We start from the raw sequence: 15,940 nt of genomic DNA, 5'->3' as shown, positions 1-15,940 counted from the left end.
AACTTAGAAATAAGTAATCTGATATAATAAGGGACATTTTGGAATATTAGTGTCTTTTGGTGTCTTCTTTCTCGTCCTATCAAGGACATGATGTTTTTTTTTATTATTATTTTCCCCTATTTCCGTGCAAACACGTTTTTTTCTGTCAACGCAGTTTTCTGGTCAGCTTCATGGTGGATGCTCGGGGCGGAGCCATGAGGGGCTGTCGACAAAATGGCCTTCGCATCATCATCCCACCAAAGAACTGTAGCGCGCCTACGCGGGTCACGTGTCGACTGGTGAAGAGGCACCGTTTGGCTACAATGCCTCCCATGGTGGAGGGAGAAGGCCTGGCCAGCAGGATCATCGAGGTGGGGCCGTCAGGAGCTCAGTTTCTCGGGTAAGGCCATGAATGGTAATGTACCGTGTAATGAGAGGAAGAGAAGGCAAATATATTGACAGAAGCTGTCTGAAGTCATTAACAATTTTAAGCATTAGTTTGTGCTACTAACTGGTAACTAATCTAAAGATAAATGTCTAAATCTTCCTGTTAGAACACTTTGTCATCATTCTATGTAGGGGAAAAACAGCACCAACCTTTCCACTCTTGCCTCCAACTGTAAATTTGAACATCAAAATTGCTAAAATTAATTAATTAGTTAATTTTTTTAGCCTTTCTTTTAGAAGTTTAAAAGATAGCAACCATTACAGGGGGTCTTTCAATTACGTCAAATTTCATTCCTGAGGTGAGGCATTACTCGATTTTTGCTGTAAAAATGGACATACTGTACACAGTTGTAGAGTTCCCAAAAATACAACGCCAATGGACATACTGTACACAGTGGTAGAGTTCCCAAAAATACAACGCCAATGAAAGAAAGCAAATGTAGAGAAGTGTGGACTATATATGTAAGAAAACATGTCTTTTTAAATTTAGCGGGTGAGGCTTATATTCAGGTGCGGTCAATAGTACAGTAATTACGGTATATGCTCTGTTAACTTTTCATATTTAGTGTAAGGAGTACCACACAGTACTGTCCTCTCTCTGACTGAGTCTCTAATGTCCACACATGTACAGTAGTCCAACCTCACCTTCACTGTCAGATTAAGTGCAAAATTCAAGGTTAGCTTCAACAAAAAGCTCCGATAGTATAAATGATATGTCTAGTTAGACGGAAAAAAAGAGGTGCTAATATCTCTCCTCGGGCTTTTGGCTGAGCTCAACATGTGTAATAAGAAGCTTACAATTTGCAACCATTTTTGCAGTTGATTTCCTCCTGCCTCTGCCTTACTAAAACTGTTTCTGTATCTGCTCCTGCTTTCTCCCATCGCCAGGGATTTATTACTATTTGCTCTGCAGCATGTCCTATTTCTGTTGGTATCAGCTGCAGTCTAACTCCAGTCTCTAACCTGTAATGATAAAGCCTTCCTAAATAACTGCACTTCCACCGTGTGGCAGAATGATGGATTTGATATGTTGAATCTGTCAGCTTTTAGCAATTTTTACCGTAATATTTTACTGTGCTCTTTTACAGTTGCAAGTTACCCTAAATACATTTTAATGTATTTATCATAAAAATTGGTTTGGAATTAAAAAAATATAGTATGTTCTTGTTCTTCGCAAATAGCAAGATCCTAGGTTGTAAATTGATTTCCTGTTTAGAGCGAAAGAGAAGATAAAGCATGACTAGAGTTGGAATTTGTTAGAAAAAATATATCATGTTTGAGAAAGGAGTATTTTAATTGTGTAGTATTCCGGCTGAAGAAAAACAACACTCCATTGTGTTGGGATTTATCATACATTTTCCTCTAAATAGGATTTTATTTTACAGAATTGACATTATCTTTTAAATAAGAAGAATTTCATGACATTTGCATATGCAGGCTAATGTCCCAAAAATAATGCTAGACTTGGGTACAAATAATTCCAACTCAATTTATTAAAGACCAAAAACAAATTTAAATTAAGTTCCAAATTTTAAATCCACTTAATGCCACACTAATTTAGAAAATGTATTTTTCCATTCGGTATTTTTCAAATTTTTTCCCTCTATAAACTAGAAATTTCTAGTTATAATCTCAGTGATTATAACTCTAACGTTCTTAAATCCCAACCAAAAACCTTGTCTTTGCTCTTTTTTCCTCACTGCTGCTTACGGATGCTTGGTCAAACATACAGTAAACTCCACCTCCCTACTGCCCCTCCACCTTTAAATGAGGGGGAGAGTTTGGTTAGTAGAATCCTCCAGCTCGGCCCACCGGGTACAAAATTCCTCGGGTAGGGTGAAAAAAAAAAGCCGTCATACGAAACAGTTCTGTTCCCCTCCACAGTCCTCTGTATTGTGTTGTCATTCTTGTCATATTCTCCTGCATCCTCCTGTTCTGTTCTGTTACCACAAAGACATTTGCTGTGATCGGCTTCGCTGCTTGTGCTTTTTCCTTTTATTCCTTTACATTTCTTCCCCTTTGCCACAGTATTTTTTTTTTTTTTTTGCATCTTGTGTGGACTCTGAAGAGTTGTTTGGCCTATGAGTAATAAAGTACACTTCAGTGATATAGTAGTACAAGTATGTGTATGTTTGGATGGTGATTCGAACCAGTCGTACTCTGAATATCTACAGTATATTGAGAACGGAAATGTTTAAACATCATTTTGATATTTTTAACAGTAAAAATTCTACACAGCTGGGCACAATAACTATGAAATGGTTAATCATATTTTTAACAGTAATAATTCTACACAGCTGGGCACAATAACTATCTGAGTATCACACAAGTAGATTAGCCAATCCGCTGTAGTAACTGTCCTTGTCTTATGATGGACCATAGCATCCCAGTGAAGCATGAATGTTGTGCGTACAGTAGATATGTATTGTTGTTGTTCTTGTTGTTGTTGTGCTTCAACTATCAGGTAAGTTCAACAAAATACCATAAATGTATTGTCTTTGGTGAGTACATCAAATAAAAGTCTCAGACTGACAGATATTAGAATTTAAACAACTTCTATCCGAGCAGTCCGTGCAGTATTGCCTCACTTGTTTTTACGAAGAAATGTGTGAGTGTCCTTTAGTTCTTTGAAAATGCTGATTATTGTTTTCCTCTCCGGCGTGACAGCTATCTGCTAAAGTAGGCATTGCGTAGTGTTACGCTGAGGAACCTTAGCAGAAAAGCTAACTGTGCAAAGCTCCGGAGGACAATGCTTACAAGGCCCTCCGCACAGAAAGTGACAAGCTATGCAAATTCTACGTGGGCACAGTAGAGAGAAATTGAACTTTTTCATCACTTTTCAAACGCAGCTCAGCTAAATTGTTTGGTTACGTTGCACAAAGACAATGACATTTGTCTATTGACATTGAATACAAAGTAGATTGTAGCCAATAATGGACCGGGTAATTCAAATGGACATTCCAAACCTGCAATAGTTATTTGCTGTATTACACCATACTATTAACCATATTAATTAGATTGATTGAAAGTGTGCAAACACTATTATGCTATTAAGAAAGAAAAAAGAAAATAAATACAACAATGCTTTTTTACGCCATTAATTGATATGATTGGCAATGACAACTGCGCAAAAATCTTAATAATCATAGAAATTCCATTGTATGTTTTTATCAGGTAAAAACCTAGTATTTTCCAGTGAAGTTGTCCAACAAGTCACTAATGAGGTTTTTATTTCCTGTGGTGTAAATGTGTGGCTAAAAATGCTGTTGTTCCTTGTGACCATTAGTTTTGCCCTTTGCTTCCAGTCCTGTGATCGTGGAAATCCCTCACTTCGCTGCACTGCGAGGCAAAGAGAGGGAACTGGTGATACTGCGCAGCGAGACTGGAGAAAGTTGGAAAGAGCATCACTGTGAACACACCCAGGAGGAACTCAACCAGATACTCAACGGCATGGATGAAGGTCCGTCTGTTTGTTCACCAGTGAAGTCTTCAGAACCTTTGTCACCTGTAACCCTCTGTTATCAACTGTCGTCCTTCAGAGTTGGACCCACCGGAGGAGCTGGAGAAGAGGCGTATTTGTCGCATCATTACCAGGGATTTCCCGCAGTACTTTGCGGTGGTCTCGCGCATCAAGCAGGACAGTAATTTGATTGGTCCGGAGGGAGGAATCCTCAGCAGCACAGTGGTGCCCCAAGTGCAGGCAGTTTTTCCCGAAGGAGCGCTCACTAAGAGGATCAGAGTAGGACTGCAGGTATTTGGCAAAAATTCATAAACACGCACTGTACTGATTCATAAAGTTTCTTTTTTTTTCAATCATTTTAATCTGGTCATCTAATGGTTACTTGCAGACCAAGAAACCTGTGTGTGATCCTGATGTGTAGCATTATTGATGTTTACTTTTTTAATTGAGTGCTGAGATACCAAATATATTTGAAAATGGTGTTTTTTTTTTTTTAAATTCAAACTTTGAATTTATGAAAAGGACTGTAAAAACCTAAAGGTAATTTAAAGGTAATACAAACGTTCCTGAAGTGTTTTGTCAGTCAATGTCAATCAAAGAATGAGGGAAGTCGGGAATCATCTGCATAGAGTTTCATTAAAATAGCATCACATGTGTAGTAATATATTACACAACCTTTTTTGAAACTCAAAATTGGCTGAAATACTTTATCATACAAGCTGTATTTTCCTAATATGAAAATATTATTCTGATACATAACAGGTTTAATGCAATTGATTTAAAATATCAGTGGTCAAAAAATACTTGATACAAGTTATTTATATTTAATGCTCATATTGTGTGCATATTTATGTAAAAAAAAAACAAAAAAAATGCAAGTACAATGAAAGTTTTTTTGTGCCCTCTAAAATGACAACGCAAGGTAAAATTGTGTGGCGACTTACCTCTTCCAGGCCCAGCCTGTTAATATCGATGTAGCGAGGAAGCTCTTGGGTAACAGGGCCACCTTCAGTCCCATCGTCACCCTGGAGCCCCGCAGAAGAAAGTTCCATAAACCCATCACCATGACCATCCCTGTTCCGAAGAGCAACTCCGACCCAGCCCTGAACGGTTTTGGAGGGGACACGCCCACATTACGACTGCTCTGCAGTATCACAGGTTAGAGAAAGTGTGAATATAGATAGACTCATATTAATTGATTACAGTGGTCCTTTCTGGAAATACTAGATTTAGTATACCTTTGATGCAGAGAGACTCTTTATATTAATTGATTACAGTGATCCTTTCTGAAAATACTAGATTTAGTATACCTTTGATGGAATAGGATTCAGGAACCCAATAGAAGATTCCTTGGAAGTAATAGTCACAGGACATTCGCTGTATTTGTGTTTTGTTTTAACTGGAACTACTATCAACAAAATCCAAAAAAAGGTTATGTATCTCAATGGGGTTATTCCTGGTAAAATAAGTTTTAAAAAATTATCGTTACTTCCGGACTATAGTGCGCACCTGAATATAGGCCGCACCCACTAAATTTAAAAAGGAAAAAATAACAATACATTTATTGGCAGCAGGCGGTAACATGGGATATTTATTTTTCTGAACAGTGTTTGTAATACAGCTGGTTACACGTTAGCTCTTTCCTGCTTCAGAGCCCCAACCGTAGTTGGAATGCACAAGGGAGACTTAGTGAGCATTAGCATTAGCTCTGGGGAAGTTGGGGTCTTTATTATCAGCACAGACAGACATAGGCTACTAGTATAACACACGGTAGCCTACCAGAAAAGTCATTGATCGCTAGTAGTATGAACTCCGTTAGCCCGTAAAAATACAGAAATTAGCCGCATCGCTGTTTAAGCCGCAGGGTTGAAAGCATGTGAAAAAAGTAGGGGCTTATAGTCCAGAAATTACGGTAAAATGTCATTTATGTGTTGTCTGTCCATATGCAGGTGGAACCACACCAGCCCAGTGGGAGGATATAACAGGCACCACTCCTTTAACCTTTACCAATGACTGTGTTTCATTCACCACCAACGTGTCTGCAAGGTAACTCAGACTTGACGTGCCGTAACGCACATGTCGCAGCAGTGTTAAAGCAACGGTTGTTAAATAATGACTTTCACGTCTGATTTCTAGGTTCTGGCTCATCGACTGTCGGCAAGTCCAAGAGTCGGTGGCCTTCTCCACTCAGATCTACCGGGAGATCATTTGTGTTCCCTACATGGCCAAGTTTGTCATCTTTGCCAAGACCCACGATCCTATCGAGGCTCGTCTGCGCTGCTTCTGCATGACTGACGATAAAATTGACAAAACCCTGGAGCAGCAGGAGAACTTCACCGAGGTGGCTCGCAGCAGAGATGTAGAGGTGAGCAATAGCAATTCTGTTTTTTATATAGCAAAAAATATTTAAAAAACAAGTTTTTATATTCCAGAAGTTGTGTTTATTTATTTATTTGTTACCAACGTCATTATTCTGATCCCCCTTCAGGTCCTAGAAGGGAAACCTATCTATGCAGAGTGCTTCGGGAACCTGGTTCCACTCACCAAAAGTGGCCAGCACCATCTCTTCAGCTTCTTCGCCTTCAAGGAGAATCGACTGGCACTTTTCATCAAAGTAAGCAACAGCACTTTAAACCAGTGTTTCTCAAGTTGTGGGTCAGGAGTCAAAAGCAATTTTTTTATTAGGTTGCAGATTAATATATATATTTAAATAAAGCTCACTATAACAAAAAAGTACAGTCATAGTAGGTCATAGCGTAAGAAGAATAGTATGTCATTAGAATATGTCATAGGTAAGTCATAAGGATAACATTTCGTTGGGCTAACATTTTTGGCAAATTATCTTATTTTGTATCACAGATAACAGGTAATAACAGATTATATAGAAATTATAACAAATAATTGTTAACATGTAATCACAATTGCAAGAAGCTACTTGTGGTAAGTAGCAACGTGGTAAAAAAAGTACCAAATACTTTGCAGTAAATACATACACCAAATTTTTTTTATATACAACATAATAATAATTTATATAGCAAGAAATATATAGCAATTCTGTTTTTTATATAGCAAAAAATATTTAAAAAACAAGTTTTTATATTCCAGAAGTTGTGTTTATTTATTTATTTGTTACCAACGTCATTATTCTGATCCCCCTTCAGGTCCTAGAAGGGAAACCTATCTATGCAGAGTGCTTCGGGAACCTGGTTCCACTCACCAAAAGTGGCCAGCACCATCTCTTCAGCTTCTTCGCCTTCAAGGAGAATCGACTGGCACTTTTCATCAAAGTAAGCAACAGCACTTTAAACCAGTGTTTCTCAAGTTGTGGGTCAGGAGTCAAAAGCAATTTTTTTATTAGGTTGCAGATTAATATATATATTTAAATAAAGCTCACCTTTTCTACTTTTCCTATCATTTCTGTTATGATTCTCAGTTAATAGAGAGATAATTATATTTTATCTAATATGTTTGCTCAAATGCCATTTACTATTATAATTATTAAAGATTTTTTTTTAAATAATGACATAAAGAGGATCCAAGGAAAGGAAAAAATAACACTTATCAATTGCTGTTTTCTGAAGTATATATCCAAATAACCTTACATCCTTAATTACTAACTTAAAAACTACAAGTCCACAGACTAGTACTAGATACAAAAACATTTTACAGATAAAAAAATATATTTTTTCACCTTTTGCTACCGGAATGTTTTTGTTCATCAGATCAGAGACAACACTCAGGATCCATGTGGTCGACTGTCCTTCATGAAAGAACCGAGAAACTACAGGTCACTTGCCCAAACAGCCATATGTAACCTCAACATCACTCTCCCATCATATTGCAGAGTGAGTATCTCTTGATTCTTCTACTTGCTCCTGTGCTTGTAAGCCAGGCCATACTGTGTATGCCTTCATTCATTTTCTCATTTGGTGTTTCCTATGTAAAACCCAATAATGTTCCACGGCAGTATTACTACATATAAATGTGAGGATTCAATTCTGCTTTGACTTTCCCTAAAATCATACTGACTTGTTGTCTTCATTGCCACGGTAACACCTCTATGTCCCTTTGTCTTTCTCTCCCGTTAACGTGTCTCTTTCTATCTGTCCATCTCTCTGCTTCTTGCTGCTTCTTGCTCCCTAAAGGAATCTGATTCAGACCAAGAGGAAGAGGTAAAAAAAAAAACTCAGTCTCTGCTCCCCAGCCTCCTTTCCACTCACCAGCTCTGCATCTGTTCCCTTTCCACTGTTGCACCACAAATGCTTAATATAGAAAATGTAGTGCAAAAAAATAATTAATTTTTTTCTCACAAGCCTATAGTCCAACCTCACAACCTTTTATTTGGACTATTTTTGAGTATTTTCTTTCTGAGGAAATTATTTTTTCGACTTGTTTGTCTAAGTAATTGATTTTTTCAAAATAATATTTCCATTTGTCTAGGTAATTTATTTTCATAATATTTTTTTTGCTTTTTAGCTATTTATTTATCTACTTAAAAAAACAACCCAAAACAACCAGTTTATAAAATAAAATAAAAATAAATTAAAGTGACTTTCTGTTTTTGTAATGAATTATTCTGTTTTTCTGAGGATTTTTTTTTTATAATAAATTTGAGTAGTTTTTGAGTTTATCTGAGTGACATATTTCCTGATTTATTATTTATTTTGAGTTTTTTTTTCTGGAAAACATAATTTTCTGAATATTTGTTTTGAGTTTGAGGCAAACTATTTGAAACATTTTCTTTTAATAACAATATTCTTCCTTACACATCACATACGATCTTTACCTTAAATAGAAGTTTTTAATAAAACATATGCAGCTTAGGAAAGAAGACTGATTGTGATTCCTTTCCTCTTGTTTCTTTTTCCAGACCAACCGAATGCAAGAAAAAGGTAAGACTGTTTTTTCTCTCTTCTTTTCGCTATAATATTTACTAATGTTCTTGACTGCGCTGTTATAATACTGCATGCACTGAGACCAACTTTTCTATTTTATTTTTGTGTGCAAGTATATGCCCTTAGTTAACTAGTCAATAATAACAAAGTAGTGGTATCTAACCTTTCATGCATCCAAGGCTAACTTTGCTAAACATAACTTACTAGGGTTTTAGAGAAGTCCTTTAAGCTTCAACTATATGTCTTGTCATTCAAACACCAATCCCATGTCAATGATCTGTTTATTTCTCAGGGCTTTTTTAAAAAATTTGTTTTAACCCACTCCATAATCCCTCATCTATTATAACATTTTCCATTTCATCATTTGAGATCGGACAGATAGGGAAAACTTAAAACACCACCATCTACGTATGTACACAAACATAACAATACTTCATGCTGTTGTGATGTTAATGCAACAGTGGCCTCTAAAATCTGCACTGATTGAAAAGACTGGCAGGTGGTACACAATGAATTGGGTTATACCATTGTAATTCCTCCAACATGGACCAAGGGAAAGTTAAGTAACAAATGCGTGTGAGTACTTTAACAATTCAGACATTCAGGCTAAAAACTTACACTGCCATAGAAATGAATCTTTTCTCATTTCGCTATCCAAGAAATCGAACCTCAGATCTACACTGATGACTACCTATTATTGGCGTGCATCAATAATAGGTAGTCATCAGTGTAGAACAAAACAAAAAAAGACTACAATGTTTTTGACCTTAAAATAAATATAAGCATTTAAAAAAAAAGTTTTAAAGGCATAATAATTGTTGCCTACTTCCATATAGAATTGACATTTGAGAATGGTTTTTGCAGCTGCAGAAAATTAGAGGCCACTGAACTAGAATCCCACCTACTAGTCTTCTAGGCTAATGATATCGCAAATCTTCCCCAACGACACAGCCCCTTTCTTTACCTTGAACAGGTAGTGATGTTAAGATTAACTATACACAAATTGCCCACATTGTTCTTTTAAAATTGAAACCCATTTAATTGGATGGACCTTAGATACAGACCAAGGTTGACATTTTTGTATATTTTATATGATATTGATACTCGATATTGATAAATCGCGAAATTACATTTCAATTACTGCTCCCAAACCTTTTCTGAATCCACTCACCCCTCCCCCGCACCTTCCCTTTTTCTTTGCATGGAAATAACTTGCCTTACTTACATGTGTATGCGTGTGCTTGTGTGTCTGTATGTCTGTGTGTTATGGCTCGGTAGTGCTAGCCTTCTCTTCTTTGCTTTTATTTCCTCATAACCGCAACTTACAACTTACCTTTTTTTTCCACTTTTGTGTTCATTTTATTTTTACTTGAGCTTTTTTTTTTCCTCTTTTGTGTTCATTTTATTTTTACTTGAAGTTAGGGGAATTAGGATATTCCCCTCGCTGCTTAATAGCACTTTGTAGTTCCTTATGCATTCATCACACTCTTTAAACTCTGCTTTGCAGTAGGAAAAATACTCTGTCAAATTATTTCATTTAAGCAGTGACTCCCAACCACTGTTTACTATAAATTTACTATAAATTATTTCTTGTCTGTTAGTAAGATAGCGAAATCCAGAATAATTAAATAATATTTAAATAATTACACACTTCCACTAGCTGGCAACAGTTGACAGTTGACTGATACAGAGACACAGAGCTGTTAAAGGTCTTTGTGTGGGTCTTTCTTCAATTCCTTCAAGCACATCAAGGTCGTGTTTAACTAAACTGGCCAGGTCTGTGTAGGTTCTCAGTCATCCAGTTCATCTTGTCCAAAAAATAGTTAATTCAAGGGCAACTGTAGTAGGTTTCTTTAAGACATGTCACCTCTCATCCAAGAGGCTTCTTCAGAACTTCTTCCGAACTGAAGAAGCCTCTTGGGTGAGAGGTGAAACGTCTTCAAGAAACCTCCGTCCGTCCAGTTGCCTTCGATGTAACTATTTTTGGATAAACTGGCCAGGGTTTAATACTGAGTGAGAAATTGAAACTAGAAGATAATTGTATTTCATTTTATATATTTATTTTCTCTAATGTTAAATATGTGCAATGACTCTGAAAAGGTTGGGAAATACTGCTTTTACGAATGTTATTGTTTATCACTGGCTTTCTCAGATAGAATCATGGGTAGTTTTTTTTTGTTTGATTTTGCCATACTTTTGAGCAATCTTGAGATGCCTCTTTCTTTATTTGTTGTTTCCTTTTTTATTGTACATGTTTGTTTCACACTGTTGTCTTTGTGTTGCACACTGTCCTTGTCGGTATAGCTTTCATATATGTTAGCTTTGTTTTATTGTTCTGTCTTTTGAGTGTGAAAGTGATGAGTATTCAAGCAAGTTATTTCCTGCTCATATCTTTTCCCACATTTATTATTATTTTTCCTAGAGACATGAAGTGATACACCCTATTTCATTATTGCCCTAATGAAGAACCCATTGTGAATCTTTTGACCTATTATCCCTGCAGTGTATTCCAATCTTGTCCTGACCTCTTTCCACTGTCTATCCCCTTTCATTTGATTTTTTGATTTTATTTACTCCTTACTTGTTCTTCTTCCGTATGGAAGATGAAGAGACGGGATCATCAGCCCTGAAAACAGAGCTGATTCGGGAGCCAGACCTCCTATCTGACGTGTCAGAAATGAAACAAGATTTGATCAAGATGACTGCCATTTTGACTGCTGACTCTACAGTGAAGTCCCCTTCCTTAGGAGGATGTGGTCTGGAAAAGGGCACTGAGGACATTTCTGGGGAACCCTTAGAAATAATGGAGAAAGACTTAGAGAAAGTAAAAGAGGACCTAGAAAAAGTCAGTGAAATACTGAGAAGTGGTACCTATGAGGGTGAGGTGGCAGAAGAACCAGCAAAATTAGCAAGGATGTCAGAAGAATGGGTTTTTCTTTCAGACACTGAGATAGAAGAAGCCAAAGCAATGACAGCTTCAGAAAATCAAGAACCTGTCTTAAGGGAAATCAGAACCAATAGAGGCTCCCCAAGACCTAAAGGCATCAAGGACAGTGGCGATCTTAAAGAATACCTCTTGGATGCACCAGCAGTTCCTAAAATGAAGGCTAAGAAAGAATCAGCCAACCAAGAAAGGTTTACTGATGTTGTACTGCGCAAAAGTGCAAAAGCAGCTTCTCCAAGCAAAGGGCATGAAAAAACTACTGGTGATGTTAAGAAACCATTCAGAAAAAAGGGAAAAGATCAGGGAGAGGAAACAAAAGAGACAGGTACCCTCCTAGGTGTTCCAGCAGCCCGAACCCCAGCTTCTCCGGTCTCCCCAGTTATTGAAGAAACTCCAATTGGGTCAATTAAAGACAAAGTCAAAGCTTTACAACAGAAAGTAGAAGCAGAGCAAAAGAGCAAAAAGGGCACTGGAACCAAGCCTTCTCAACTGCCTATTGCAGGAAAATCTTTGACAAAAGCCAAAGAAAGCCCTAAAGGAAAACAAGCCCCCTCCAAATCACCTAAAGCAGAACCTGAAAAACTTGAGGAAACAATGTCAGTTAAAGAGCTGATGCAAGCGTTCCAAACGGGGCAGGATCCCTCAAAAAGAAAGTCTGGGCTTTTTGAGCTAAAAACATCAAAATCAGAGAAAACTGCAAAATCCGACACTAAAAAAGCAGTAACTCCGTCAGAGCGAGAAGTCTCCATGGATTCCAAACCATCTAAAAAAGAGACAGCTCCGACGGATGCTATCAAAGATGCGGAAGCTGCTGCTCCTGTGCATTCAAAGCCAAGCGAAATGGTAGACTTTGGGAACGGTGGCTTTGATGACAGCCCTGACAGCCTTAAACATGAGGCTGTTGCAGAATCACTTAGTGCAAGTTCTGGAGATGGAACCCCTCACTTAAGTTCGGAGGAAAGCTACAAACACGAGGGTCTAGCCACACCAGGAACAAGCCCTGAGAGTTTGTCTCCCAAAACTGGACAGGAGACAGTAACATCAGCAACTTCCACAACAGCCCCAAAACAAAGTAAGGACACAGAGAAGTCTGGAGACTCTGGTAGAGTGGCCACAGTTCACCAACTACCTACAGAACTTACCCTACCTGTATCTTCCACGGAGGCAGCCGATGCCCACACTACAAGTGAGTCCAAGCCATCAAAGCCACAAAAGCTAACAAAAAGAATTTCAGAGACTGTAGAAAGTTTTCTTAGTGATGATGATAGCCCTGACCCCCAATTAGCTTTGCCATCTTTTGTGAGTTCACACAATAGATCATCTTGTCAGGAGAAAGAAAGCTTAGAACTGATTTTAAAACAAGACTCAGATTGTCTCAGTCCATTAGCTGATGAATCATTGACAATAAGCCATAGAGACTCACTAGACGGTAGTCCTCTTATGGAAGACAACTCCTCCCATAGGTCTCCAGACTCCATTGAACCTAGTCCAACAAAGGAATCACCGCCACATGACTCCTTAGAGAGTAGCCCCGTTGAGCAAAAAAGCCACCCCCTCTTCCCATCATCACTAGGTCCACCTAGTAAACTTGGAAGCCAACCAGAGCCCACCAAATGTGCAGAAGTCCCTCAAGATGCATTACGTGGTAGGCTGCTTCGCGACTACGAGGCTAGTGCTGACGATGACAGTTTTGAGCAGACATCTCAGATGACGAGTTCTGGTAAGAGTCCCCTCTCCCCTGATACTCCTAGTTCTGAAGAGGTAAGTTATGAGGTAAACCCTAGACACCCTGATCAGACCTTTCTTTCTATTACATCCAAACCATACGCCATCCTTGAAGATGCAGAAGAAGAGGACACATCAGAGAGCCATGAAGCTAAGAGAAAAATTACCCCAGACGAGGAAATGTTTAAGATGGCAGCCAAAATAAAAACATTTGATGAAATGGAAGAAGAAGAAAAGAGCAAAAAGAACTCTAGAAAAGATCTATTGGCCTCAACAGATACCAAAATAGGAGATGAAACTAATAAAACATCACAACCCACAACTGAAAGGCGATCACAGAGTGATTGTGGGCATAACAAAGCCACAGAGGAATCACAGATAACTCTTTTTACTGATCCCCATATTAAAGTACAACCTCCCTCTCCTTTTTCAGCAGGTTTGCATGAAGGAACCCCCAACAAAGAGATCAAGACAATGGCAGCCAATGTCGTTTTAGAGGGACCTCACTCTGTCTCAGACAAGCCCCTTTCTGAAATACAGCTGGAGACCTCTCTGGACCAGAGACTTCCATCATCTATCAAATCTAATAGAGAGTCTAGCAACATCATTACTCACGATGCATCAGCTACTGAAAACGAGAGTCGTTGGAAAAAAGAGGATTGTACAATGAGACTGATCGGAGAGGTAACAAATGAAGTAAATGACCATCCCAAGGATCAAACAGTAGAGGCAGAAGCTAAACTTGTTTCAAACCAGTCAAAGGGAATGTGCAAATCAGAGGTTAATATCTACGATGACACGGAGGAAGATGGTGAGACACCTGGTCACCCCAAAACTGAGTCAAAAGGTGTTACTGCAAAGGCAGATGATCCATGGTGTTCCTTGCGGGAGGATGATGCCAATTTTGCAGCTCGTGTCCTCGAGGAGGAACAGAAAATACTGAACCTAGTGGTAGGCCGTCAGTCTCGACAGGACTCTCCAGATACAACACCTGGTAGAACACCAACAGAAGAGAGCACTCCTACCAGTGAGCCCAACCCTTTTCTGTTCCAAGAAGGAAAGCTCTTTGAAATGACCCGTAGTGGTGCCATTGACATGACTAAAAGAAGTTATGAGGAAGAGGGGGGTGGTTTTGCATTTTTTCGGTTTGGTGAGCAACCTTTAGAAGAGCCGCTCTTGTTTGAGACAAGGGAAGAAGGTAAGAGATCAGCAGCAGAACCTGAAGTTGGCCTAAATCTTACACTAGAGATTAAGACTGAGGAAAATGAAAAATCAAAAGATGAGAGCGATTCTCAAATTGAGTCTCTTCCTGACTGTGATGACACAGGCACCAAACTTGATGTAGGAAAATCTAAAATCCCTAAAATGGGAATTTCAGCTACAGTGAAAGAGCAGACATCTAAAGAAATTGTAGACAATAAAACTGAAACTGTAAATAAAGTTTCACTCGAAGTAGACACAAGTATCTGTGAACAGATGATTACAGTACAGACAGCAGAAACTACAGTTACTAGACCCATTTACTCTGAGCAAGGACAGGAGTCTTCTGACTCCTCTCCAGAAGAGCCACAGTCTGTAGTAGAAACTCCCAAACCAACAGAAAAACCAAAACAAAGTACAAGCAGTGTAAAAAAGGCTCCAGGCAAAACACAAGCCAAATCAGTAAATCAAAATAGGGCAAAATCCACAGTCCAATCCCCCTCTTCTGCAACCTCTTCTTCATCCAGTCTTAAAAAAGAGCCTTCCTTTACATCTGACTCAAAATCTAGAATTCCCATCAAGGCCAGCACTCCTAAGGCTGATTCTGCTGTCAGACGTGTTGAAACTACTCAAGATAAAAAGCTGAAGGTTCCTGCCAAAAAAGGTACGAGGAGAAAATCTGAGACAGATGCAGGTCCCTCTGTGGACGTCAAAACCAAGATACCTTCTTCCAAAGCCAAGAGCTTCTGTGAGGGCGAATCCAGCAGGCCTACTGCTAAAAAAGAACAAGGCCGTCCATTGAGTGTTGAGTCAGCAAAATCGAAAGGCTTCTACTCCAGGCTGCCAGTCCGAGGAAAAAATGCACAGGCGTCTCATTCCTCAGCATCCACTAAGGAGAAACCTGAGACACGCAAAAAGTCTCTTGAGTTTGTTGAGGAAATAAGCAATGAGGCAGCTAAAGTTGTGGCAAGGTTGGCACAGGCAGAAAAGGAAAATGAACAAGAGGCTGCAGCGGCGAACTCAGATGATGAGAGCAGTCTCATTGACCCTTTAATTATGGAAAAAGAACATTTCTTGGAGATGCAGTTTCCTCCCACAGGAGACATCTTTCCGATTAGACCTCAGTGGGATGACCCTGTTGAAACACAGATGCAGCGAATTCCAGATGATAAAGTCCAAAGTCAAGGTATCCCCCAGTAAAAGGGGCTATTCTCTATTTGTTGTACCACAATAGTACACTAACTGTAAAGTTGCTGCCTGTCTTTTGTAGTTGTTGCTTTGTCTCCTGCT

At 38.7% G+C, this 15,940-nt stretch overlaps 1 protein-coding gene across 10 annotated transcripts in view; it reads left to right on the top strand.

Moving 5' to 3' along the window:
• Window positions 1-15,940, top strand: part of ank2b (ankyrin 2b, neuronal) — a 94,445-nt gene that overhangs the window by 57,864 nt on the left and 20,641 nt on the right. For 6 of the 10 annotated variants that reach the window (XM_025057200.1, XM_025057224.1, XM_025057213.1 and 3 more), the window contains 12 exons: window positions 155-379; window positions 2,159-2,257; window positions 3,732-3,886; window positions 3,966-4,177; window positions 4,840-5,044; window positions 5,836-5,932; window positions 6,023-6,251; window positions 6,375-6,500; window positions 7,609-7,731; window positions 8,032-8,058; window positions 8,757-8,778; window positions 11,385-15,836. In XM_025057200.1, coding sequence (XP_024912968.1) covers window positions 155-379; window positions 2,159-2,257; window positions 3,732-3,886; window positions 3,966-4,177; window positions 4,840-5,044; window positions 5,836-5,932; window positions 6,023-6,251; window positions 6,375-6,500; window positions 7,609-7,731; window positions 8,032-8,058; window positions 8,757-8,778; window positions 11,385-15,836 — 5,972 coding nt within the window. The remainder of the gene's footprint in view (window positions 1-154; window positions 380-2,158; window positions 2,258-3,731; window positions 3,887-3,965; window positions 4,178-4,839; window positions 5,045-5,835; window positions 5,933-6,022; window positions 6,252-6,374; window positions 6,501-7,608; window positions 7,732-8,031; window positions 8,059-8,756; window positions 8,779-11,384; window positions 15,837-15,940) is intronic. The other 4 variants (XM_025057232.1, XM_025057228.1, XM_025057217.1 and 1 more) reach the window with 2 other exon arrangements.

The sequence above is a fragment of the Cynoglossus semilaevis genome, chromosome 1 (genome assembly GCF_000523025.1).
Source record: "Cynoglossus semilaevis isolate Cse_v1.0 chromosome 1, Cse_v1.0, whole genome shotgun sequence".
NCBI classification, from domain to species: Eukaryota; Metazoa; Chordata; class Actinopteri; order Pleuronectiformes; family Cynoglossidae; genus Cynoglossus; species Cynoglossus semilaevis.
This window is presented reverse-complemented; position numbering and strand designations above follow the sequence as displayed.